This window comes from Myxocyprinus asiaticus, chromosome 2, assembly GCF_019703515.2.
Source record: "Myxocyprinus asiaticus isolate MX2 ecotype Aquarium Trade chromosome 2, UBuf_Myxa_2, whole genome shotgun sequence".
NCBI lineage: Eukaryota > Metazoa > Chordata > Actinopteri > Cypriniformes > Catostomidae > Myxocyprinus > Myxocyprinus asiaticus.
In genome coordinates, this window is record NC_059345.1 from 34,951,782 (window position 1) to 34,976,194 (window position 24,413).

General features: G+C 37.1%; 4 protein-coding genes and 1 pseudogene across 5 annotated transcripts in view; 3 read left to right on the top strand and 2 right to left on the bottom strand.

Annotated features, from left to right (window-relative positions):
* The first annotated feature begins 2,917 nt into the window (after positions 1-2,917).
* cln6a (CLN6 transmembrane ER protein a) lies at positions 2,918-6,860 on the top strand. Its single transcript, XM_051649595.1, has 7 exons — positions 2,918-3,206; positions 3,392-3,509; positions 3,618-3,716; positions 5,190-5,378; positions 5,492-5,547; positions 5,638-5,757; positions 6,583-6,860. Exons 1-7 carry the CDS (start codon positions 3,160-3,162, stop codon positions 6,848-6,850), a joined length of 897 nt encoding a protein of 298 aa, XP_051505555.1. The 5' UTR covers positions 2,918-3,159; the 3' UTR covers positions 6,851-6,860.
* On the bottom strand, positions 3,749-5,306 carry LOC127412899 (uncharacterized). Its single transcript, XM_051649607.1, has 2 exons — positions 5,181-5,306; positions 3,749-4,809 (listed from the first exon to the last, which is right to left on the bottom strand). The coding sequence occupies exon 2, from the start codon at positions 4,805-4,807 to the stop codon at positions 4,184-4,186; it is 624 nt and encodes a 207-aa protein (XP_051505567.1). The 5' UTR covers positions 4,808-4,809; positions 5,181-5,306; the 3' UTR covers positions 3,749-4,183.
* Positions 6,861-7,898: 1,038 nt separating the features above from the next.
* LOC127412904 (calmodulin-like protein 4) lies at positions 7,899-9,573 on the top strand. Its single transcript, XM_051649620.1, has 5 exons — positions 7,899-8,027; positions 8,119-8,149; positions 8,476-8,616; positions 9,003-9,191; positions 9,346-9,573. The coding sequence occupies exons 1-5, from the start codon at positions 7,917-7,919 to the stop codon at positions 9,441-9,443; spliced, it is 570 nt and encodes a 189-aa protein (XP_051505580.1). The 5' UTR covers positions 7,899-7,916; the 3' UTR covers positions 9,444-9,573.
* A 177-nt stretch (positions 9,574-9,750) lies between these two features.
* Positions 9,751-15,017, bottom strand: LOC127449720 (testis-expressed protein 9-like; annotated as a pseudogene).
* A 1,365-nt stretch (positions 15,018-16,382) lies between these two features.
* The window catches only part of LOC127416086 (DNA-binding protein RFX7-like), a 52,970-nt gene continuing 44,939 nt past the window's right edge, over positions 16,383-24,413 (top strand). For both annotated transcript variants that reach the window (XM_051655216.1, XM_051655223.1), the window contains exon 1: positions 16,383-16,768. In XM_051655216.1, coding sequence (XP_051511176.1) covers positions 16,653-16,768 — 116 coding nt within the window. In that variant the 5' untranslated portion in view covers positions 16,383-16,652. The remainder of the gene's footprint in view (positions 16,769-24,413) is intronic.

Genomic DNA, 24,413 nt, shown 5'->3' on the forward strand with positions numbered 1-24,413 from the left:
TCTTCTGCTTTCAAAATAAAAGTCAAGCAAGTGCTTTAGGTTGAACATGTGATAAGGTTGAATCCCTTTGAAAGATATGGGAATAATTGTACATTCGTTTTACTCAATTAAAGGAATATTCCGGGTTCAAGACAAGTTAAGATGAATCAGCATCACTTGTGGCATAATGCTGATTACCACAACAACTAATTTCGACATGTCCCTCCTTTTCCTTTAAAAAGCAAAAAAGCTGGTTTACTGTGAGGCACTACAGTACAATGAAAGTTAATGGGGCCAAATCGTAAACGTTAAAATACTCAAAATAGTAATTGAATATATTGAAATAATATTATTGAAATAAATATTGTAAACAATATCAGCGTTAACATGATTTTAATGTGATAAACGCAAAACACTTCGTTGCCATGGCGACGTAATGCCGTAAACCTTGCCGATAATGTGGGGCTTTTATAGTATTACAAGCTTCACATTTATGCCCTGTGCCAAATGGCGCACTTCATGTGGACTTGCGGTCTCGTGGACTTCAGTTGCGCGTGCTTGTGAACTCTACGAGTCCGTAGTGTGTCCCATTTGTGATTTTATCATGCGAGCGTTCTCGCGAGCGCCCCCTTTGCGCACTCGATGCGGTCTTCGTCGAAGCCCGCACTGCTCCGGGTTCACGGCAGTCCGCTACCCAACAGTCCTTGCGACAGACCAATCAGAAGGACTCCAGTTTCTGAGCTGGAGGAAAAACATGGCAGACAAGGCGATGTTCAATTGCGGATTAAAATTGTATTTTAATATAGTATCACTGAAGTCTGATGTGTAGAACTTGTTCTAAACTTTGTTTTATTTAATTTTCCAGAGATATGGAATTACTTCTATTCAATTTATTGTTATTGTTGTTTCAAAGAGGATTTTAGAATTATTGTGAGTCTCTAAAATATCAAGAAAAGAATAATTTAATGCACATGGCTGTAGCTTGTAAGATTGCTTATATTTATTGATATAGCAACATTCGGTCTAACAGTGCTATTTATACCTGCAGAAGTGTGGCTGTGTGTATTTTATTACTATTTTTGCGAATATATGGTGGTATGCTATTTATATACATTTTACTGTGTTTTAAGTTGTAACCATCCATGTGTCTGAATAATGTTTATTTGTTCTCTAAAGATATAAAACAATGGGGTTTTGTTGCTGTAGTCATCTGTGCACTGTTTTTCAGAGGTTCTTTTTATCTAATGCTTTATTGTCAGTGTGTTGCTTGAAATTATGTAACAAAAACATATTTAATAGTTTGTTTAAAGTGTGTTCCTTTACTCTATCTATCAATGCCATGACTTTTTTAAAATAATAATTTGTAAAACTGCATGTAAATAAAAACATAATGTAAAAAAATGCGTTATCTGATTGAAGTCTGTCACAAATGCACACTTTTACCACTCATGCCCCATCATGGACTTGCTTACTAGTGCCCCATCGGTCTGCACTCTCTACGTCATCTAAGTCTGCACTCAGAGGAAGACCACAAGGGCGGAGGGTGCCATTTTGGCCTCTCCAAAAATTTCCCTACACACTTCCCATTTTAAGTGCCTTTGCTTCTTTCTTTTTTTTTTTTTTCGGTAATTAAAAATTGCTAAGAAGATGTGTATGACTTTTTCTTCTGCTGGACACAAATGAAGATTTTTAGAAGAATATTTAAGCTCTGTAGGTCTATACAGTGCAATTGAATGGTGGCCAGTACCTTGAAGGTCCAAAAAAGCATTTAAAGGCAGCATAAAAGCAATCCATATGACTCCAGTGGTTAAATCTATGTCCTCAGAAGTGATATGATAGGTGTGGGTGAGAAACAGATCAATATTTAAGACCTTTTTTACTATAAATTCTCCTCCCTGCCCAGGTAGCGATATGTATGAAGAATGTGTATTGCCAAAAACAAAAGAAGAATGTGGAAGTAAAGTGAAAGCAGAGATTTATAGAAAAAAAAAAAAACACTTTTTTTTCACACCAATCATAATGCTTCTGAAGTTATGTATTTGACCACTAGAGTCGTATGGATTACTTTTATGCTGCCTTGATGTGATTTTGGAGTTTGAAAGTTCTGGTCACCATTCACTTGCAATTTATGGACATACAGAGCTGAAATATTCTTCTAAAAATCTTCTTTGTGTTCAGCAGAAAAAAGTAATACACATGTGGGATGGCATGAGTAAATGATGATATCATTTTCATTTTTGGGTGAACTATCCCTTTAAAAGAAACCCTTCAGACTGCCAGACTTTCTAGTGATCTAGTCCATCACATGGCACCATATAATAATTAATGGATATTCATGTTAATAACAGCAACTCACTTAAAAGTGTCAGCCTGAAATCATAGTAAACAAACTAATAGGCCTACTCAACTTATAATAATGCAAAGCAGTAATTGGGCAATTGAGAAATAGAATGGGCATGAACCTTTTTTTCAAAATCAAGAGTTTAGGTTCAGTTGATATAGACCATGTTGTTACTGGTCAACATTTTTAACTTCAACTTATTTTTAAATGAAGGCTACACACATCCATGTATTCTCTAGGCAAATTAAACAAGAATTAGAAAAAAGAATGGTTTTGGAAGTAAAGCATGTCAAAATAATAATAATAGTTGTTGTAGTGGTATTTGTGGTAATAATGATGATCATTATTTTAACTTTTTAATGGTTTGAAAATGTGAAGAATTTTCTATGCAAATAGAAAACATAAATAAAAATATAAAAAAATAGCTAAGTTATGCATGAGTAATTGAATATAATGTCCAAATACACTTGGAAAGAAGCCAATCTTGAGGCTCTAAAGGATTGTCAATGCTGATAGTTACAGTATCATGTCTTGAGTCTCGAGGAGTGTCTTGCAAGTCCGGCAGATGGCAGTATGAATCCAATGTGTGCTGTCGCAGCTGAGGAAGAATCCGTCTTCACGTGATTCAAACTGAGCTAGACATCCATATTTAATTCACTATAAATACGTACGTTTTTCCATGCATTTTAAGGGGTTTAGACCTGCACAGCTTCACTGCATGGATCTGGCTTAAAAAATGTGTGTTTGGCTACATCGTTGCAAAGTATTGGGATAGAAAGAGAACTGATGCAACGTAATCGAGCAGTTGTGTTAAAGGAATATTACAATCACATGTAACCATGCGGAGACGACCACAGTCTGAAGCTTTAACTGCGTCATATCTCAGGTCTGAACATTTTAATTGCTTTGCAAGAGTAGTTGCGTATAAAATCATCATGATCAAAAACAATGTTAAAGCGTCCAAATGCATAGCCATACCATTAAACTACTTTACTTTCTGTTGCATCAACAACAAATGTGGGCAACAAATAGTAACATCTAATGTATATACTGCTGTACTCTGTTCTAAAGGAGGACTGGAAGCGAGAAAACAGTCTCTGCAGCAGCACGGTCACAGTTTCACACTGATCTCTGGCTCTGTTTCACTGTGCAGAACTGGATACTGGACTTTGGGAGGCCAATTGCTGTGGTACACTTTAAAGCAAGATGTGCTTTATGCATTAAATTGTATAGAAATTGAAGGTTGCTTTTTATTTGATGTATAATACCAAATAACAATTGTATGTTCTTCATTTAGATCGTCCTGCCTCTGGAATGGTTTCCTCTTAATAAGCCCAGTGCTGGAGACTATTTTCACATGGCGTATAATGTCATTACACCATTCTTATTACTGAAGGTACAAACTAGTAATGAACTAATAATACTAAGAGAAAAAAAAAAGAGAAAGAATGAATACTTATAAACCTTATATAAACTCTGCAAAAATGAAACGTCCTTTCAACTTCAACTGCTTTTATTTTCAGCAAACTTAATGTGTAAATATTAGTATGAACATAAAAAGGTTCAACAACTAAGACATAAACTGAACAAGTTTCACAGACATGTGACAAACAGAAATGGAATAATGTGTCCCTGAACAGGGGGTGGGGGGTCAAAATCAAAAGTAACAGTCAGTATCTGGTGTGGTCACCAGCTGCATTAAGTACTGCAGTGCATCTCCTCCTCATGGACTGCACCAGATTTGCCAGTTCTTGCTGTGAGATGTTACCCCACTCTTCCACCAAGGCACTTGCAATTTCCCGAACATTTCTGGGGGGAATGGCCCTAGCCCTCACCCTCCGATCCAACAGGTCCCAGACGTGCTCAGTGGGATTGAGATCCTGGATCTTCGCTGGCCATGGCAGAACACTGTAATGACAACAAGCTCAGTCCGATGATGCTGTGACACACCGCCCCAGACCATGACGGACCCTCCACCTCCAAATCGATCCCACTCCAGAGTGCAGGCCTCAGTGTAACGCTCATTCCTTCAATGATAAACACGAGTCTGACCATCACCCCTGGTGAGACAAAACCGCACCTCATCAGTGAAGAGCTGTCCTGTCTGGTCCAGCGAAGGTGGGTTTGTGCCCATAGGCGACGTTGTTGCTGTTGTTGTTGTCTGGTAAGGACCTGCCTTACAACAGGCCCACAAGCCCTCAGTCCAGCCTCTCTCAGTCTGCTGCAGACAATCCGAGCACTGATGGAGGGATTATGCATTCCTGGTGTAACTCGGGCAGTTGTTGTTGCCATCCTGTACCTGTCCTGCAGGTGTGATATTCGGATGTACTGATCCTGTGCAGGTGTTGTTACACTTGGTCTGCCACTGCAAGGACGATCAGCTCTCCTTCCTGTCTCCCTGTAGCACTGTCTTAGGCGTCTCGCAGTACGGACATTGCAATTTATTGCCCTGGCCACATCTGCAGTCCTCAGCCCTCCATGCAGCATGCCTAAGGCACATTCATGCAGATGAGCAGGGACCCTGGGCATCTTTCTTTTGGTGTTTTTCAGAGTCATTTGAAAGGTCTTTTTAGTGTCCTAAGTTTTTATAACTGTGACCTAAATTGCCTACCATCTGTAAGCTGTTAGTGTCTTAATGACCGTTCCACAGGTGCATGTTCATACATTTTTTATGGTTCATTAAACAAGCATGGAAAACATTGTTTAAACCCTTTGGATTTTTACAAAATTATCTTTAAAATACAGTGTCCTGAAAATACGTTTCTTTTTTTGCTTAGATTATATATTAAATATGCTTTAATTTGAGATAAAACATTACAAATAGACTGTTGTTCATCTAAACATGACTGATGTCTGTAACCTGCTTTAGCTGATCGAGAGGAGTCCCACAGCCCTGCCTCGCTCAGCTGTTTACCTCAGCATCATCACTTTTGTCATGGGAGCCAGCATACATCTGGTGGGAGACTCAATTAACCATCGTCTCATCCTCAGTGGATACCAGCTTCACATTTCTGTCAGAGAGAATCCCATTATCAAGGATCTAAAGCCTACCTCACTGGTAGTTTAATCTACAGATCAATCAGAATATTTTATCTGAATAAAATAAATCCTAACTATTTCTGAATATGTTGTGGTTTCAGTCATAAAGGTAACTAATTGTGTGTTTTTCAGATTGATTCCTTTGAGCTTCTGTATTACTATGATGAGCACTTAGGGCATTGCATGTGGTAAGTATCTGTATCTCCATCCAGACATTTCTCCTATCACCCCCATTTCTATCGTGCTTTAAGAATTTACAATACTCTCCCTCCTTATAGGTATGTCCCATTCTTCCTCATCCTCTTCCTGTATTTCACTGGCTGCTTTACACAAGCTAAAGATGAGAAGATGCCTCGCTCAGGTTGGCTGCTTCTTGGTCCCAGCACAGTCTATTATTGGTAATTAAACCATCTGATTCCTTATATTTTTGTGGTGTTCTTTATCCACTGTCAACAGAGTTAACATATTCATTGTCAATTGTATGCATAGGGTTTAAGGTCAATATGAAGCAACATTCACAGCCCATTTTCCTGCAGTAATGTGATGAATTTCCAACAAGAAATACAGAGTATTTAAACAAAAGAAACAAATGTAGGGTAGGACTTAATTTTATGTATTAGGAATTGTTTGTATTGTTAAAAAAAAAAGGGAAAAAAAAGGGTCTTACATACCAGAATGTGTTGGGGAAGGGTTGAAATTAAGAGGGATTGGTGACATCAGCCAAAAGGAAAATAGTTTTAAAGGTGGAACATTTTGATGAAAGAAGACAAACATTTTCTTTTTACATTTACTTTCATTCATATAGCATATGCTTTTATCTAAAGTGACATACAAATGAGAAATACAGCAAAAGCAATTCATGCAAATTAGGCAATAATAAGAAAAGTGCTGCAATAAAAAAAGTTTCTAATTGCTCAGAGAAGTACAAGACGATGGTGAGAGACTGGTGAAAGAGTATCATTTTTTTTTTTTTTTTTAAGAATAATGTGCACCCATGAATTGTGCACAAAAAGACTAAGAATATGTATTAAAGTTTCAATTTCGATGTCATGTTGACAGTTGTATTATTGATTTGTTGCAGTTGTTTCAGTCACTGACATATGGACCCCATTGATTTCAAAACACAATCCTTAGATTCAACAATACATCAACACAAGCGCAGAAATTAAATACATGATGTATGTACAAACATTTTAAATGGTGAACGGTCTGATATGTTTCAGGTATCTGATTACTGAGGGGCAGATCTTCGTCCTGTATATCTTCACCTTTTTTGCCATGGTTGCCACTGTGATGCGTCAGAGGCGGATGGGATTTATGTTAGACAGCAATGGCCGTTTCCTCTTCTATAACTTTGTCATTACTCTCGGATTAGTGCTGATTTGGGTCGCATATCTGTGGAATGACAAAGTTTTGCGCAAAAAGTATCCTGGGATCATCTATGTTCCTGAGCCTTGGTCCTTTTACACCTTACACATCAAAGGCAGTTAAAATACAGCAATTTCTTAGATTTAATATTTAAGCTAATTCTGAACCATTGATAATGGTAATGTCACCTAAAAAGGATTGTTTTTCTTTGATCAAGTGTAATTTGTGGACACATTTAGTGAAACTGAAATTATTGTACTTGAATTCTGGTAAGAGACTCATTTAACAACCTTAAAGGGATAGTTCACCCACATCATTTACTCACCCTAAAGCCATAGATGTGTTTGACTTAATTTCTTCTGCTAAACACAAACAACGATTTTTAGAAGAATATTTCAATATTTCACTTGCATTGTATAGACCTACAGAGCTGAAGCTCCAAAAGCACATAAAGAAGCTCCAAAAGCATATAAAGGCAGCTTAAACAATCTATAAGACTCCAGTGCTGAAATCCATGTCATCAGAATGATAGATGTGGGTGAGAAACAGATCAATATTTAAGTCCTTTTTTACTATAAATATCCACTTTCTTCTTTTGTTTTTGGTGAGTCACATTCTTCGTGCATATTGCCACCTACTGTGCAGGGAGGAGAATTTATTGTAAAAAGGGACCCACATCTATCATATCTCTTCTGAAGACATGGATTTAAACACTGGAGTCTCATGGATTACTTTTATGCTGCCTTTAAATGCTTTTTGGAGCTTCAAAATGTTGGTACCCATTCACTTAAATATCACTGAAATATTCTTCTGAAAATCTTTGTTTGTGTTAGATGGCAAGAGGGTGAGCAAATGATGAGAGAATTTTCATTTTTGGGTGAACTAACCCTTTAAAGTTCCAGTGTTAATATGGAGTTGAATGGAGACAAACTATAGCTACTGCACAATGCAATGTTTGTAATTTTTTTTTGTTTTTTGTTTTTTTTTTACATTGAATTACAAAGACGTGTGTCTGTGACTTATTTAAATATTGTTGATTTTATGTACTTCCTACATACGAATAAAGTTGACACTTGTTTTTACTCACTGCAAAGACCTCTATTTGAGACCTCCAGTGTGACAGTCATGAGCTGCACCTACTGTGGCAGACAGGATAATATGAGAGGTGGAATCCTATATCAATGTTCCTATGACAACAAGGATATCAATTACGTCAGCACTGCAGTGGACTTTAGTTCCTACAGGTAATCCAGAGGGAGTGACTCTTTCCTTGAACAGCTTAAACGTGTGTATAGCCATGGTAAGTTTGATGCTACTTTTCTCTAAAAAGTTTAATTCTCATTCACATGAATTATTTTTCAACTAACCTACTTTTTAATCTTGCATTATAGGCAAAATTCTTATCACAAACTCAGATTGATGGTGAGCTGTTATTCTGATTTAATGTGCCATTAACGTGTGCTATAAGCTTTGTAGTTTATGAACATAGTAAAGTAAGTTAAAAAGCATTTTAAACTTTGAAATCTATTTTGAAAATCTATGTACAGTACATGTGACTTATGTTATCGCCAATAATAAAAAATTACAATGGTAAATTTTAGAGTTCAGGAAGTTTCTTGTTGACTGTTTTTGAATTTATTACTCAATTTATTCATTTCTCAAGTATAGTCTTTGAAACAGTCACTTGTGTGAGTGCATGCAATATATGGATGCAAATTTTACCGAATTATTTTCTTGTCCCCATGCAGAGTTCAAAGAATGTTTCTCCCTTTATGACAAGAAGCGAAAGGGAAAGATTGATGCCAAAGACCTTATCACGGTCATGCGCTGCCTGGGTACAAGTCCCACTTATAGTGAAGTGGACAGACATCTGCAAGTCCACAAAATAGGTAACATTTTGATAAGACATCATAATAAACATTACGTAGAGTTTTGAATATGAATTATCTACTACTGTTGATCTGCATCAAACATTTCCATCAGCATTTCCTTGCTGTGTGTGCTCTAACATACTTTGTCATGTGTCACCTGTGACTAATAGGGATGTATATTGGACTAGTGCTGTTAGGAAAACAAAAAGTTCTCCTTAATCAGATCGCTAGACAGGCCATATATGATTTTAGGGACAGTGTAAGGGCCCGTTGAGATACTGGAATCAAACATAACTCAATCTTGAGGGGGAAATAAATACTCTTATTTATTTTGTTGTCTGAATGTATACTTTGCTTTGTTTAATTTTAGTTAATATAATTTATATGCTGTATCCTCAACACAGAAAAGACAGGGGCGCTGGACTTTTCCATGTTTCTAACCATGATGCACAGACAGATACAACAGGAGGATCCTAAGACTGAAATTCTGGAGGCTATGCGTATGACGGACAAACACAAGAAGGGCTACATTCTGGACTCTGAGCTGCGGGCCAAACTCACTGGCCTAGGAGAAAAGCTCACTGATAAAGAGGGTATTAAGATTTAGCTTCTGGTTTTATGTTTATATATTCTAAGATTAGCTCTTGCGACATGCAATTGGGCAATTGTGTTTAAAATTTAAAACCTTATAAGACAGAATGAAATGTGTTGTTTTTATGTTTTTTTTTTGTTTGTTTGTTTTTTCAGTGGATGAGCTTTTTAAGGAGGCTAATGTAGGACCTGATGGACGTATTTACTATGAGGAGTTCACCAGAATGGTCACACTTCCTGCAGTGGACTACTAATACATGAGTATATGTAGAAGAGTGGGATGGAAACTTATCCTGGGTAATGCAATTATTTACTGGCAAGAATGGGATTTTTTTTTTTGTATACACTATGTAAAAAAAAATCACAATTGATTAAATGATAAAACCCAATTTCAGTGTATTTTGAAATATATTTGGTATTCACCACTAGATGGCAATCATGAATGTTATCTGAACAAATTTGGCTTCAACCATAGATCAATCACTCAATGAGCACTTACCACTTCGCCTGTACAAAGTTATGTATTTTTTAAGTTTTGTACAAGCTATACAATCTAGAAAACTATGACACACTGTTATTTCCCCAATCCAAAGATTTCATGAGCTACTTTTCGGTGAAGGACAACATCTTGGCCGTTTCGAAATGCATCTGTTAAAATAACAGCACAACCATTAAACGCTTTAATGAAAGTGCCGTTGCTTAGGTATGATATTATTGTAATTGAGAATGACATTTTAGAGTTATTGTTAAGAGACTGATTTTTTTCTTACCTTCTGTCTTTTTAAAATATCTATTAGCTTCAGTTGCTTCTTAAAACCTGTGATGAGCTCAGATTTTGTCTTTCCAGTTTTCTGTTCTCAGCTTGTAAGTGTTCAGTTCTTTGCTGCTCCTGACTGGTCGAATCCTTACGGTGAAAAAGATGAAGTCAAACAAAAATGCATTATCAATATGAAATACTTAAAACCTTAATATATTTCATTTTGATCAAGTTCACCTGCTAAGATAGATCCTTTCTTTCTTTTATTCTGTGGCAAAACTTTTTTTTTCATGAGCAATCAGTAAATCTGACATATTATAAACCAGTACAATAATAGGCAAAGCAATGAGCAGCAGATAAAACATCTGACCATATACAGATAGCAGTGATTTAGTCTTAATTCAAAGTATAGTAAAGAGAATTGTACCAATTATGCAACTATTACATCCCGATCACATTATGGGTGGCTAATTACAGCAAGAAGAGTTGCAGTACAACAAAGATTACTAAAGGTTTTGTTACACATAAAAATGCTCCATTATACATGGGTGGTTGGAATCAATCGCTGAATGCAGCAAAGGTTTATTCAAGCTCACTTTACCTTATTTCTCTGTTTGAGTTTATTAAGTTGAGCTTTGGTCTTCTCAACCTCCTCAAGAGCTCTATTCAACCGCACCTCTGTAGCACTGTGGGTGCTGGCTGCCAGCTTATGGGCCCTCTTCATGCCTTCCAACTCCTGGGATGTACAAAGACTGACAATCACGTCCTCAGGAAATTGGGCTTTATCAGAAAAAAAAAAAAAAGAAAAAAGAAAAAACACTGCAAAATGTGTTTACACATTGCAGATGCCCAAATGAAGAATGAATGGGGTATTTGTTTAAAAAGTTGGATTGAGGATAGGGGTAGACATTTTTTGAAGTCACTCCACCCAAACATCACTTTGAAGTAATATGACGTGATATGGCCCATTCTGATACGACATTTTATTTGACTATACTATTCTCTGTACTTATTCAGTTTCCATGTCCCTGTCATAAGGGGAAGATCTTTGCGTTCCAAAGATATCTGTCCCAGAAGGCCAAGTGCAGTGTGCTCTTCTCTCTGAGCAGCTGTGGCATAGTCTCACTTTACACACAGAGGGCAAATCAGGTTAAAGGGCTCATGCCAGGGATGCCAAAGCTCTGGATCTTGGCACAGCTCTAATTAACAGGAATTGTGGAATAGAAAATGGGTTCAGATGCAATGAACTTTGAATAAACCTTCTGCAGTGCTGCCACTTGCTGTTGCAAACCCTCACACTTCCTACTGGATTCTTCAGCGAAAGCCCTTTGCTTCTCAATCAGAGTCTGCTGGAAATTTGTGGTCCTTTGTAGTCTTGTCCGTTCCTCCTCCATGTCCTTCACTTTGCTGTATAAAGTACTGTTTTCATCATCCTTTAGGACAAGTTAAAAAGGATTATAACAAGAGTAACATAACCTGTCAAAATTTGTTGAATCAACCTTTAACACATACACTATATTGCCAAAAGTATTCGCTCACCCATCCAAAATATTGAATTCAGGTGTTCCAATCACTTCCATGGCCACAGGTGTATAAAATGAAGCACCTTGGCATGCAGACTGCTTCTACAAACATTTGTGAAAGAATGGGCCGCTCTCAGGAGCTCAGTGAATTCCAGCGTGGTACTGTGATAGGATGCCACCTGTGCAACAAGTCCAGTCGTGAAATTTCCTCGCTACTAAATATTCCACAGTCCACTGTCAGTGGTATTATAACAAAGTGGAAGCGATTGGGAATGACAGCAACTCAGCCACAAAGTGGTAGGCCACGTAAAATGACAGAGCGGGGTCAGCGGATGCTGAGGCGCATAGTGCGCAGAGGTCGCCAACTTTCTGCAGAGTCAATCGCTACAGACCTCCAAAGTTCATGTGGCCTTCGGATTAGCTCGAGAACAGTGCGTAGAGAGCTTCATGGAATGGGTTTCCATGGCCGAGCAGCTGCATCCAAGCCATACATCACCAAGTGCAATACAAAGCGTCGGATGCAGTGGTGTAAAGCATGCCGCCACTGGACTCTAGAGCAGTGGAGACGCGTTCTCTGGAGTGACGAATCATGCTTCTCCATCTGGCAATCTTGTGGACGAGTCTGGGTTTGGCGGTTGCCAGGAGAACGATACTTGTCTGACTGAATTGTGCCAACTGTGAAGTTTGGTGGAGGGGGGATTATGGTGTGGGGTTGTTTTTCAGGAGCTGGGCTTGGCCCCTTAGTTCCAGTGAAAGGAACTCTGAATGCTTCAGCATACCAAGAGATTTTGGACAATTCCATGCTCCCAACTTTGTGGGAACAGTTTGGGGATGGCCCCTTCCTGTTCCAACATGACTGCACACCAGTGCACAAAGCAAGGTCCATAAAGACATGGATGAGCGAGTTTGGTGTGGAAGAACTTGACTGGCCTGCACAGAGTCCTGACCTCAACCCGATAGAGCACCTTTGGGATGAATTAGAGCGAAGACTGCGAGCCAGGCCTTCTCGTCCAACATCAGTGTCTGACCTCACAAATGCGCTTCTGGAAGAATGGTCAAAAATTCCCATAAACACACTCCTAAACCTTCTGGAAAGCCTTCCCAGAAGAGTTGAAGCTGTTATAGCTGCAAAGGGTGGGCCGACGTCATATTAAACCCTATGGATTAAGAATGGGATGTCACTTAAGTTCATATGCGTCTAAAGGCAGATGAGCGAATACTTTTGGCAATATAGTGTATCAAACTGCTTACTTTTTTGTTGCATTCATATGACAGTCTGTTTATTTCCTCCTGCATTATTTGAAGTTTTGCCCTCAAAAACAGGTGTTTTGAGCCTCTGGAAACATGAAATAAATATGTTTATGAGTGAATATTTCACCCAAAAATGTAAATTCTCTCATCATTTACTCACCCTCATGCCATCCCAGATGTGTATGTGTATCAGCTCTGTAGGTCCTCACAATGCAAGTGAATGGTGACCAAAATGCGAAGCTCCATAAAACACATAGAAGCAGCTTAAAAGTAATCCATAAGACTCCAGTAGTTTAATCTATGTCTTCTGAAGACCAAAATTTAATTTGTTCACTGTGCATCTTGCCATTGCAGATTCTAGGCATGATCATGATTTCAAGCTCGATTACACTTCTTAGTGCTTGACACGTGCAGAGCGCTAGATGGCACTAGGAAATGTAATCGAACTTGAAATCATGATTGCCAAGAAGACTGTTGATGTCAAGATTTATAGTGAAACATAAGTAACATTTTGGTCTGTTCTCACCCAAAATTGACTGGATCGCTTCAGAAGACATGGATTAAAACACTGGAGTTGTATGGATTACTTATTTGCTGCCTTTATGTGCTTTTTGGAGCTTCAAAGTTTTAGTCACCATTCACTTGCATTGAAAGGACCTACAGAGCTGACATATTCTTCTAAAAATTTTCATTTGTGTTCAGCAGAAGAAAGTCACACATATGGGATGGCATATAACAAGAAAGTAAATAAGAGAATTTTCATTTTTGGGTGAACTATTCCTTTAATAAATGTGAGATTACTATGGTGACATGGCCAGTTAATGTGTAATCCACAATGCAAATAGTATGATACAGTAATGCAGTTGGCCTCTTTAACCTACCTGCACCCATCTCATCCCCAGCAATTGGCATTATGTCATCCTGCAAGTGTTCCTCCGTAACATCATCACTAACTCTGTCCTCAATTAGGCTAATTGTCTTAGCTAGTGAGAAATCCCCAAAGTCTTCAGAAATGGCAACATCGTCAACCACAGTCTGCAATGCTTTTCTACAAAAAGAAAAAAACTGTTGACACACTACCCAAACATTTTTGACAGATAAGAGCCAAACTCAAAGCCAACTCATTACGTGCCTTGCATAAAGCTTTGAATTAAATAAAAAATGTAATAGACTTACTGGAAAATCGTTTTGCTTCCCGAGCCTGGCTTGATTGCAGACTTCTTATTTCTCGTTGCCTACATATCAAAACAGAAATGGGTTCCTGTAACTAATGGGGTGCACTTTGCACTGATTGATTTTTGATTGGTGTGTTGTATACCTTTGTGGTGGGCTGCTTTGAAGTGGGTTCTTGTTTTAGATCTACCTTCCTAATAAAACAGACTTATATGTACCAGATATGCTGGCAGACAGCAAATTATATTGATTATGCTGATGTTTAAAATATTCTAGTCAATAAAAAAGGCTGTCATTCAACTTATAAGGGCCCCTTACCCAGAAACAAAGTCAGAGTCAATATCAATTGAGAGGCAGGAAGAGATTGGCTTTGAGAGCACCTCATTTTGATCCCTCTGAAAACCATTGTCAAAAACATATATAGTCAGTACATGGGTTTGTTGCAACATCATACATAAGCCGAACACTATGCATACACATAAAAGGAACCGTATATGTTTCTCTCTTTCAGATATTTTCTTTTTAAATTCATTCATTCATTGTTTTTTTTCCCCCACATTCATCTTTTTTCTGGAGTCTCACCATTACTTTCTCTGCTTGCCGAACAAGTTCTGCTGTTTTTGCCTCTAGCTCTGCATTGAGACGTCTTAATAATAGCAGAACTGCAATCTGTTATGTATTACATAGTTAGAAATAATTTGATATATTTTGCCATGTGTGCATACTGTATTTGTAATAAACCCATACATACTTGTATTCCTCTTTGGCTAAGAGGTCCACTTGAGGTGGTTTCTTTGAAGGGACAGTAGAAGGCCTGTTCTGAGATCTGGGTCTGGACGGCCTTTCTGAGCCAGCTGTGTGAGGCTTTTTCAACTGAGTTAAAGAGAAAAAAGTATTAGTATTCTTGTAATAATTCATAGCAATATATCTTAGCCTATTACAACGTGTTAGTAATATATTACTACAGTTACTACTGTATATATCAATATAGTTGCATTATTTTAATAACGAATCTGTCTTTGTCATCAGAATTCAAACTTCTAATTACTTTTGTTAATTTAAAACACTTAATCTATTGCTCTGCCAGCTATTCATTTTCATCCTTTTTTGGACTCTGAAAATGGTGTCTGATTACGAGCGAGACGTAAAAGGACTGTCTATAATGAGATTAGACATAGACGAGTTGATTTAACATTCAAATGTGTATTTTGATTCCCCGGTTTTGTCGTTAGATGTACCGTAGATCACGCGGGTCTGCGTGTGTTGTCAGCCATGTGTTTGAGTGAGACGCCGCTGCTGTGCAACAGCACTAATCTTCCCTTTTTACATCTTAGTTTCCCGTGTTTGCTCAATTTATTTTGAAGTCCCTAACTGCAAAATTAATCTGAAAGGATTTGTTAAATTGTATACGATTGTTTTTATTTTGATGGGAAAATAGACAAGCTAAAATAATATATCTTATTTAAGGACATTGTCATGCCATAGTCAGTTCATGGAGGCGATTTTAAATATAGGCCTATTTCATAGTTTTGCCTAATACTTTTAATCTTCTTCTTTTTTTTTTTTTTAACGCATGTTATCGAGTAAATTAATCAGCGTGAAAATATATTAACCGATTAAATCGGTAATCTATATATATATATAAAAAAGCTTTTATTTTGAATTTAGAAACAGCTAGTACAGGGGATATAAATAGAGCAAAGAACCAATGAATCTGATATAGCCTAACATAACATAAACAAGTGAATAATCGAATAACAAATAAAGCATGTGACTAAATGAACAAGTAGGGTACAAAAGGCTCCTTTGATTTGATTTTCTCCCAAAACACTAAATAGCAACAAAAACTATCACAGCACTTCCCTAAACACCTGTTTGTCACATATTCCTGATCCATGAGATCTTTGCATGTGGTGTCTGAAAGTTGTTTTTGAGGCAGTTTGATCTAATATATATAAATTTGTATTTTTTTTTTTTAGACAAAACACTTATTTATCATTTTCAGTTTTGTAGCTAATTTAAAAAAAAAAAATCTGATCCAAACACAATGGAGATTCATTTATTTATAGAGTACTTGAGATGTTATAAAATGCCAAATGTGATTGAAATGAACAGAAATTGTGCATACTTTTCTGATGTAGTTATTTTGAAATTGTCCACAACAGTTTTAACACATCATGCATTACATCCAATCCAGTCTCCCAATTTAAAAACAATATACTGTATTAGTTATAACCTCAAAAATAAAAAGTTTGTTATAATTTGAAAAACAAAACAAAAACAAGCAGTGATACTTTTTCCTTTACACAATCACAATAAATGTTTTTTTTTTTTTTTTTTTAATGAGGTACAGAATGATGATGGCAAACTAGCTGAAGGCGTAGAAATACATACGGTTGCACTTGCAGCTCCCTCGTGTAGGTTTCCGCTGATGGCGCAGTGCGCATGCGCAGTCCTAGAAACTTCCCCAGTGGTCGCCAGTGAGCTAAGTAGGTAGTGTCTGAACCTGCAGCTTCTCGAAGTGTTTCCCAGCGCCAGTTTGTGCTTGCTTCTGATGCACATGCAGGGATAGTGACCTGAACCGCAGCAACAAACCATGAACTGCAACCGTTATCTATTAGAGCCGAGTCCGATTTGTCCGTGAAGTCAACAGGCGATGACCGTGATGTACTTTTTTCGGGAGAAAGCTGCATTTTCGATGTTCAGGTTAAGGCCTACTTGTTAGATCCCCATCCCCGTCCCTCCTGAAGCGCATCGTGATGGCTGAAGATCAGCAGCAGCCTGGCCCTGGAGTAGCAGCACTGCCTTCCGTGGTTCAAGGATTGCAGGGGGCTGAAGCGAATGCACTGCAGCTCAAAATAAAGAGCTCAATCTGGTAAGCGCTGTCGGCAGTATTGGCCAGTACTGTGAGTTGTGCGGGATATAGTGGGGGTTAATGGGATCGAAGGCGCCATCCTCCTAATTAGCTCGTTCGTTTCTATTTAGCTGGATTAACTCAGCTTTTTATTGTATTTCACAACTCAACACAAAGTAGATTTTTGTACGCTACAATTGAGCTGTTTTCCACTGGACAGATTATACATTTTAAGCAATAATTATAATATCTGAGATAGGTTACTCGGGATATGTAATGTACTGACTGACGTGAATTGTCTAGTTGTTATATATCACCAAAGAACTGCTCTTTTGACTTCTTATGAAATTGTATATTCAATACGTTTGTGTCATTGAATGATTGAAGTAGCGAGAGATTGCTCGCGATCACGCGCTCTCAACAGATTTAATAGTGTGCGCGCTAACCGGTTCCGTACTATACGGAATCCGTAGCGCGAGAGAGGGTAAACAACACAACCACGCGCATTTAAACGGCCAGTGTTGTGCATAGGCACGCTCTCTTTGTAGCCACTGCATCTAACAAATCTATGCTGCTCCATCCTCTCCTTTTTGCACAAAGTGTTGGAATGATCCAACATTTGTATTAAATTACGGTTCATGGTCTAAGGGACTGTTATTGAGGATGAAGACATCATGAAACATACAGCTATGGCTCATGATGTTTATAGCAGCGCGTGCATCGCACATGAATTTGAATTACAAAAGTGTCGTAGAAATTTCCGTTCATAGTCACTCTCAGTCTTGTTTTAGGGCAGTAGTTCGGTCTAGAATTGATCGTTGTTGGTGCACGTTACTCTCATTACTAGTAGCAGCGCAAAAAAAAAAAAAAAAAAACGCTGACACGATTGTTCTGCAGCCTCCACCCCCCTCACCACCACCCTTGTTTTTGCATGTTGAGACATGCTCTCAGCGACATGCATCTGCAGCAGCGACTATACTGTACGTCCACTCTGGATCGTAGATTCAGACGATCAGTTTTTTATGTGCTTTAAGGGCGGACAGCCATCCCTAGAATTATGCATGTGGGGATGAGCAAAGTATGATGCTAAACATAGACTTTTTACGTCTTTTGTAATATATTGAGTGTATTTATTGATCCTTTCTTCTGTTCGTTCTGAAAATCATTTGAGTGATGAAACCATGTTGACATTTTATCTCAGACTTCTTTTCCTGTGAATCTTAAAGTAGACTGGATAGTAGCGATGAGCGGATCGATCCTAAAGTATCTATACTTCCGATACTGATGTTGTATCAAAAATATCGATCCTCTCACAAAAATATCGATTCTAAAAAATAAAAAAAATAAAAATTTAACTAGGGATTTTATTATTTGGTTACCATGAACAATTATCATAAGCTTCAAAGTGAAATAAGGATTAGGTTATATTAGCAAATACTTGTGCAGAATGGGAACTATTTCTACTTCCGCTCATCTTAACATGAATGCTGAAAGACACAAGCAGACAAGCGCTTGTGCCGTCACAAGACTCATACAAACAAGAGGGATCAGTGCCTTGTAGAGGTAATGATAGAAAATCAGAGAAACTGCTTCTGGAGTAAATTCACACTAAAATAACAACATATCTAAAGGTGACATTTCTTATAATGAGTTTGTGGGTTATTGTTGTTAATAAATAATTAAATTAAATAGTTAACCATGGTTTTACTACAGTTATATCATAGTAGTAACCATGGTTAATTGTGTGGTAACTATGGTTTAACTAAATACCATGGTTAAACTATAGTTACTGTAGTGAACCCATGGTTATTTTTGTAAGGGTAAACAAAACAGAAGTCTAATCATTTTCTGTTTAGGCTCACACACGTAAAAAAAATAAATAATGAATTTTAAATGACCCATTAAATCCCAAGAAAAAAAAATATTAGAAGTATCGGTATTGGATACAATATCGATGATATTGGACTTGAAATTATTGGTATCGGATCAAAAAGAAAATAAGTGGTATCACCCATCCCTATGGTTTAGAATCCAATCTAACAGTATTTAGTTTTCTTTTTGAATCAACAACTTTTATTTTATTAGCTCAAAGTAATTAACAATATCAGTTTTGTTTAGGAACTAGTGTTTATTTGTGTCATTGTTTCTGCGGAATGGATAAAACATGAGTACTAAGTAGGGCAAAAGTGCAGTTTAGCACCTTGTTTACCCTTTTTTCTCTTTAGGTTGAAAGCTGAACACTGTGGTTTTATTTAATGTGTGCTAATCATGGTAATATATATATATTTACCTCCTAGTCCATTAACTACTCATTTTGGACTGAATGTGGTTTGTCTAATAACAAGTGGATCACCATTTTTCATTTTTAACCAAAACATTCAGGGACCAAATTTTTCACTCATTGCCATACATTAATGTTATTGCACTTCACTCTGAGATGAAATGGACTCAAGACTAGAGTTTTAACCTGTGTGAGTCAAAGTTGTGCATCATTTGCATCCAGAATGTGCTGTAAGTGAAGTGCTTTTCCACAGCTATTATTGCATATTATTATGGGACCCCATAGATCTACCACTTACCATTGGAGTGATCATGCAGATGGCCTTCACTCTGAGCAGAGCACTAAAGATTAGCACTGTCGATGTGATATCTGATACCCTGATCTGCATTTGGCATGGTGGTTGACACACATGTTGCAGGCTCTGTGGAAGAGAACAGGGTATTTGGCACTATTTCTGGCGAGCCTTGTGGAAAAGAAATTGTGATATGCCAATAGGAACTTTAGCTACAATAATCTTTGTCACTAAAGTAGGTCTGAACGAATAATCAATAAAAATCAAAATCACAAAATGACATAGTGTGATTATCAAACCGTAAGGGCTGCGATCTAATTCAATAAATAGTCTGCAGCATGCGCTGCTTTCTGTGCTTACTGTATGTGTGTAGCGCTGTTCTCTGTAGTGTATTACACATACTCAAAGCACACGAGGCTAATGAGTTTAGCGTGTTATATTTACAGCACTGTAGATTCACTAATTACACATTTTCATAGTTCCAAATATGCTTGGCCGCAAAACAGTTCTATCCAAATCTAAAGTAACCCCATAACACCAGGTTTTTGTGGACAGAAGAGTCAATGAGAGCATTTCTCTGCAGTAAAAGGCCATTGTCAACTCAATTACAAAAAGCATCTTCCTTCAGTGTTCGGCCAAAATAAAAGCTTCCTCCAAAATAAAGGCTGAAGGGTTTAATCGGACCGCATGGCTATGCCGCATGCAAGTGTAAATTAGTACATGACATTAGTACATAAATATGCTACTGTTTTATAATAATAATATAAAACATTTATTTCCATAATATATTCGTAATTATAGCTTATTATTGGGTTCCAAAAAATAATGATGAAAAGTGGACTGAGACCCTATCACAAAGTGGACAAAAACAGGTACACATTGAACAGATACAATGTGAAGATGAAGTGAAACTGTTTTTTCACTCTCTATGTTTGACTGTATTTTTTATTTATTTAGTCTGGTTCTTTTTAAGAGGACTCAAGTGTGAAAACCCTTTCTTGAAGAGTATTTCTATTTGCAATACAGCATGTTTGCCCTTGACTTAATTTTAGATAAGAGGAAACACCTACTAGTATTCTTTATTTTAATAATCATATCGCAGTTCAAATCGCAATTGCAGTATTTTTGTAATAATTCGATTCGATTCTTTTTTTTTTTTCATCTTTCAGGCCTACACTAATGGGAATGACTTGTGATGGTCCAGAATATTAATAATATATAAATTATCCGGCACTAAAGCAGTGTTATTTTCTTGGCAAATGACTACTAGAATCTCACCTGGTAAGGGGAAATAATTCACTTTCCCATCAGAACAGCAGAGGGTGATGTTTTAGAGTGATCTGCACTTTCTGTGCAATATTGTGATTTAGCTCTGTAGCATTTTAGGTTAATTTCATATGTTTTGTCACTTGGTTAACACCAAATTTGTGTGATAATTTTAGATTAACGGCAGGCTTTTGACTACATAGACCACGAAGAGGTCAGTGTAGGGGGGCTGAATTTAGTCCCTCTTTTTTACATGGCTGTTCATGTACAGAACATGGATGTCAGTGTGTGTGTGAAACTTTATCTACATATGAAGGGGAATGGGATGGAATTGGGAGGAGGGGAAGAGACAATGGTGATAATCACCTTCAAAGAGAATTGAAAATGAGCCATAGCACCGCTGGCAAAGAGCCACGCTGTTTTTTCACCAAGCTGCAGTGTCTGAGAACTGCTGCCTTGGCACTGTTAGACAACTCTGTTTTGGTTTAGCCTACAGTTAGTCCAATGCTTGAACAAGAGAAAGATCTGTGTCAGTGGTTTTGCTACATAAACATTGCATTAGGCCTGCAAATAGAGTCCCAATGTCTTTTAATATTCCAAATTCAAAATATTACATATTAAAAATATTTGTACATTTTTTATATTTGCTGAAAATATCCAGCAAACTAGTTATGTGTCTGTGGCGTTTCCTCTGTGTTTCTGTGATTTACTAAGAGGGTCTTGTGTTTGCTTCGCATGTCATTTTACACTTGTACACAGATGAAAGACCAGAATAGTTGCAAGAGAAAAATAAACTTTGATCATATTTCTTGTCCCTATAAACACACACACACTCACACACACAAATCATTACAGAGGATCTGCAAAAAGCACAGTAGAATATAACTCATTGCAAAATCTGTTATCAGCTCCAACAACCTTTTGAACAATTGATATGTAATTTATATATATTTTTAAAATGCACAAACCTTTTTTGAAGAAACAGGCGTTTGAATGTAATACATGAAGGTGCTTTATTCATTCCTTTTACCCAGTGACCAATAGCTTTGTCTAGAATAGATTCACTCTATAACAAAACGGTTCAAATTGGAGAAATGCATGAAGCCTGGCAAATCATGTTTAAATCATTATTATTAAATTAAATGACCATAGTCACTGTGCTGCTTCCATTTACAGTATTATAAAAGAGTCAACTCTTCTTAAAGTTTATTTTCAAATAAGGTGAAGAATAAAGTTTGGTAAATGTGTGAAGTACATTATGGCACTCAGAGAGACTAGTTTAAGTCACCTTGTAAAATGCTTGTGGGCCCTACACTTTAAAAAATAATCCTGTAAAAAAAACAGTAAACTACTGGCAGCTGTGGTTGCCAGCATTATACTGTAAAAATACGGTGTGTTACCGTTCTTGAAATTAACAGCAAGATACTGTTTTTGACAGCTACAGTATACAACTGCAATTTAGCAGCATATTGCTGTTAAATTACATACTGTCTACTGTTGTTGAAATTAACAGCTATGTTCCCAGCATGCACTGCGGCATGAATAATTTACTTTGATTTTTTACTATTTGCTGGTTTATTTTGACCTTGTTTTTGTTGTAATCTAAGTTACTTGTATTTTAATGTTCAGCTTTTACTTTTTTACATAAAAGTATGTTTGTTAATTGTCACCATTGTTTGCATTTTGTATGCCGAGAGTTGATTTCTGTGTGTGACTTGCAGTGGCGCAAAGACCATATATGCAAGTTATGCAATGCATAGGGGCGCGCCAGCAGCTTACTAAAGGTGGTGCAATTGGCCTCCTTGACCCATCCAACATCAACCCCCCCAAACACTAAATATGCTGATATAATTTTGCTCTAATATCCTTTAGTGTTTTTGCTTTTGTGTGTAATGCATCACTATTACCACATATAGAGCCATTTATAAGGGGGATCAGATATTCAGTCTAACCTTAGGTTTTGTCTTCCAAGTAGCACAGTGCAACAACTGGTCTTTTACTTAAATGTAAATTGACTGGCTGGAAGAACATAATATAATAATAAAGAAGGTCCAAGGTGCCAGCTCGAGAACACTAATCACCATAATGGTGACTCCAAACAAAACACAACTACTGAGAACAAAACAACAACACTAATTAAACTAAGACTTCTATTAAGTCTGAATAATTTTTTTTTTTTTTTGCCCCAATGCATTGCCAAAGCATACATACTTATTCAAGCACAAAGGCTTATGGGTGTTTCACCATTATAACCCACAATGCAGTGCTATACTGTTATTTTACTGTGTACAGCTTGTTGTTGTTTTTTCATGAAAAAAAAAAAATACACTGCTCATTCCTGGCAAAATTGTACATTTAATATGTACATTGCTTCAAAGGTTGATTTTTTTTTTATTTGACTTCTCATTAGACAGAGAAGTGAAGGCTGATGTGAGATGATAAAGAACAGAGGTGTTGGTCAGAAACATCATGAACACTAACCATATGCCACAAACTAAAATTTTCATTGGGGCTTAAAATATACGTTTAAAAATGTCACTATAGCTTTCACCAAGATGATATCATGATTTTAAATGTTCATTTTCCCTTAATGCCTTGCATAGCTTTTTTCACATGCTTTTTACAGTAAAACTAGTCACTTCACAGTGAGCCTGCTCTTGATCTCCCAGAATGCAACATTTTTAACAGCAAACTACTGTATTTAAGAATCACAGTAGATTTCTGTAGGAATTTGTCCATAAATTTACAGTAATTGTTTTTACAGTGTATGCCTTATAGTTGTGCATCAACATTTATTTCAGAAATGGGATATATCTGCACACGTATGTACACATTGTCCTTCTATTTTCTCTCTAAGTGATCCTTTATTCAGAAGCCGTGTGTTTGGGACCTTAAATCGCCCCTCTTCTCACAGCAGTCTGGGAAGCCAGACAGTTGCTGTTAGAGGAGCAGTTGGAAGGAAGCCTGGCTGGCATACTCAATTTTCTGCTAATAGCTTTAGCATGCTGCCTATGATACTCATTTGTACTTCAAATATCTATATGTGTTTAGAACATTTTAAAGCTGATATGTGTCATTTTTTCGATGTAAAATTATTTCTCGTATCCTAGCTTAATACTTCAATATTATGTAAGCCATTTGGATCGAAGTCTGGAGATCATGTGTCGGCTGCATATGTGATCAATCACAAAATGGAATAAGGATCCCCAATCAGAGTTAAATTTTTACAGCAGAGGCCAATGCTGTTATTCTAGCACTGGATCACATTAAGACCTCATGACAGAGACATGTCTTAATAATAACAGATTCAAAGTCATGCCTTCAAGCTCTTGCATCACTCAAAAATATCCACCCTGCCCTTGTAAAGATTTTAACCAAATTGTCAGCTCTGGAGGCACAGAATTTTAATATTTACTCTTGCTGGGTGTCTGGCCATTGCGGAATCAGAGAAAATGAACAAGCAGACACGGCTGCTAAAGAAGCACTTTCTACAGATCTTAAAAAATGCTCCATACCACCTTCAGATCTGAAAGCTACTATAATCTCTTACATCATCAACAAATGGCAAACTGAATGGGATCAATGCATTACAAACAAATAGCATGAAATCAACCCTGTAGTGGGCAAAAAACGCATCTTTAATTTCAGTAATCGGTGGGATCAGATCATTTACACCCGTTGCCGAATAGGACAATCCAGACTCACACAAATGTTCTTAATATCAGACGAAGATCCACCATTATGAAAAACATATGAAACATATTTTATTGGATTGTGCTGGATTTTTCTTTTAGGAAATTATTTTACTCAGCAAATACTTTTGAAAA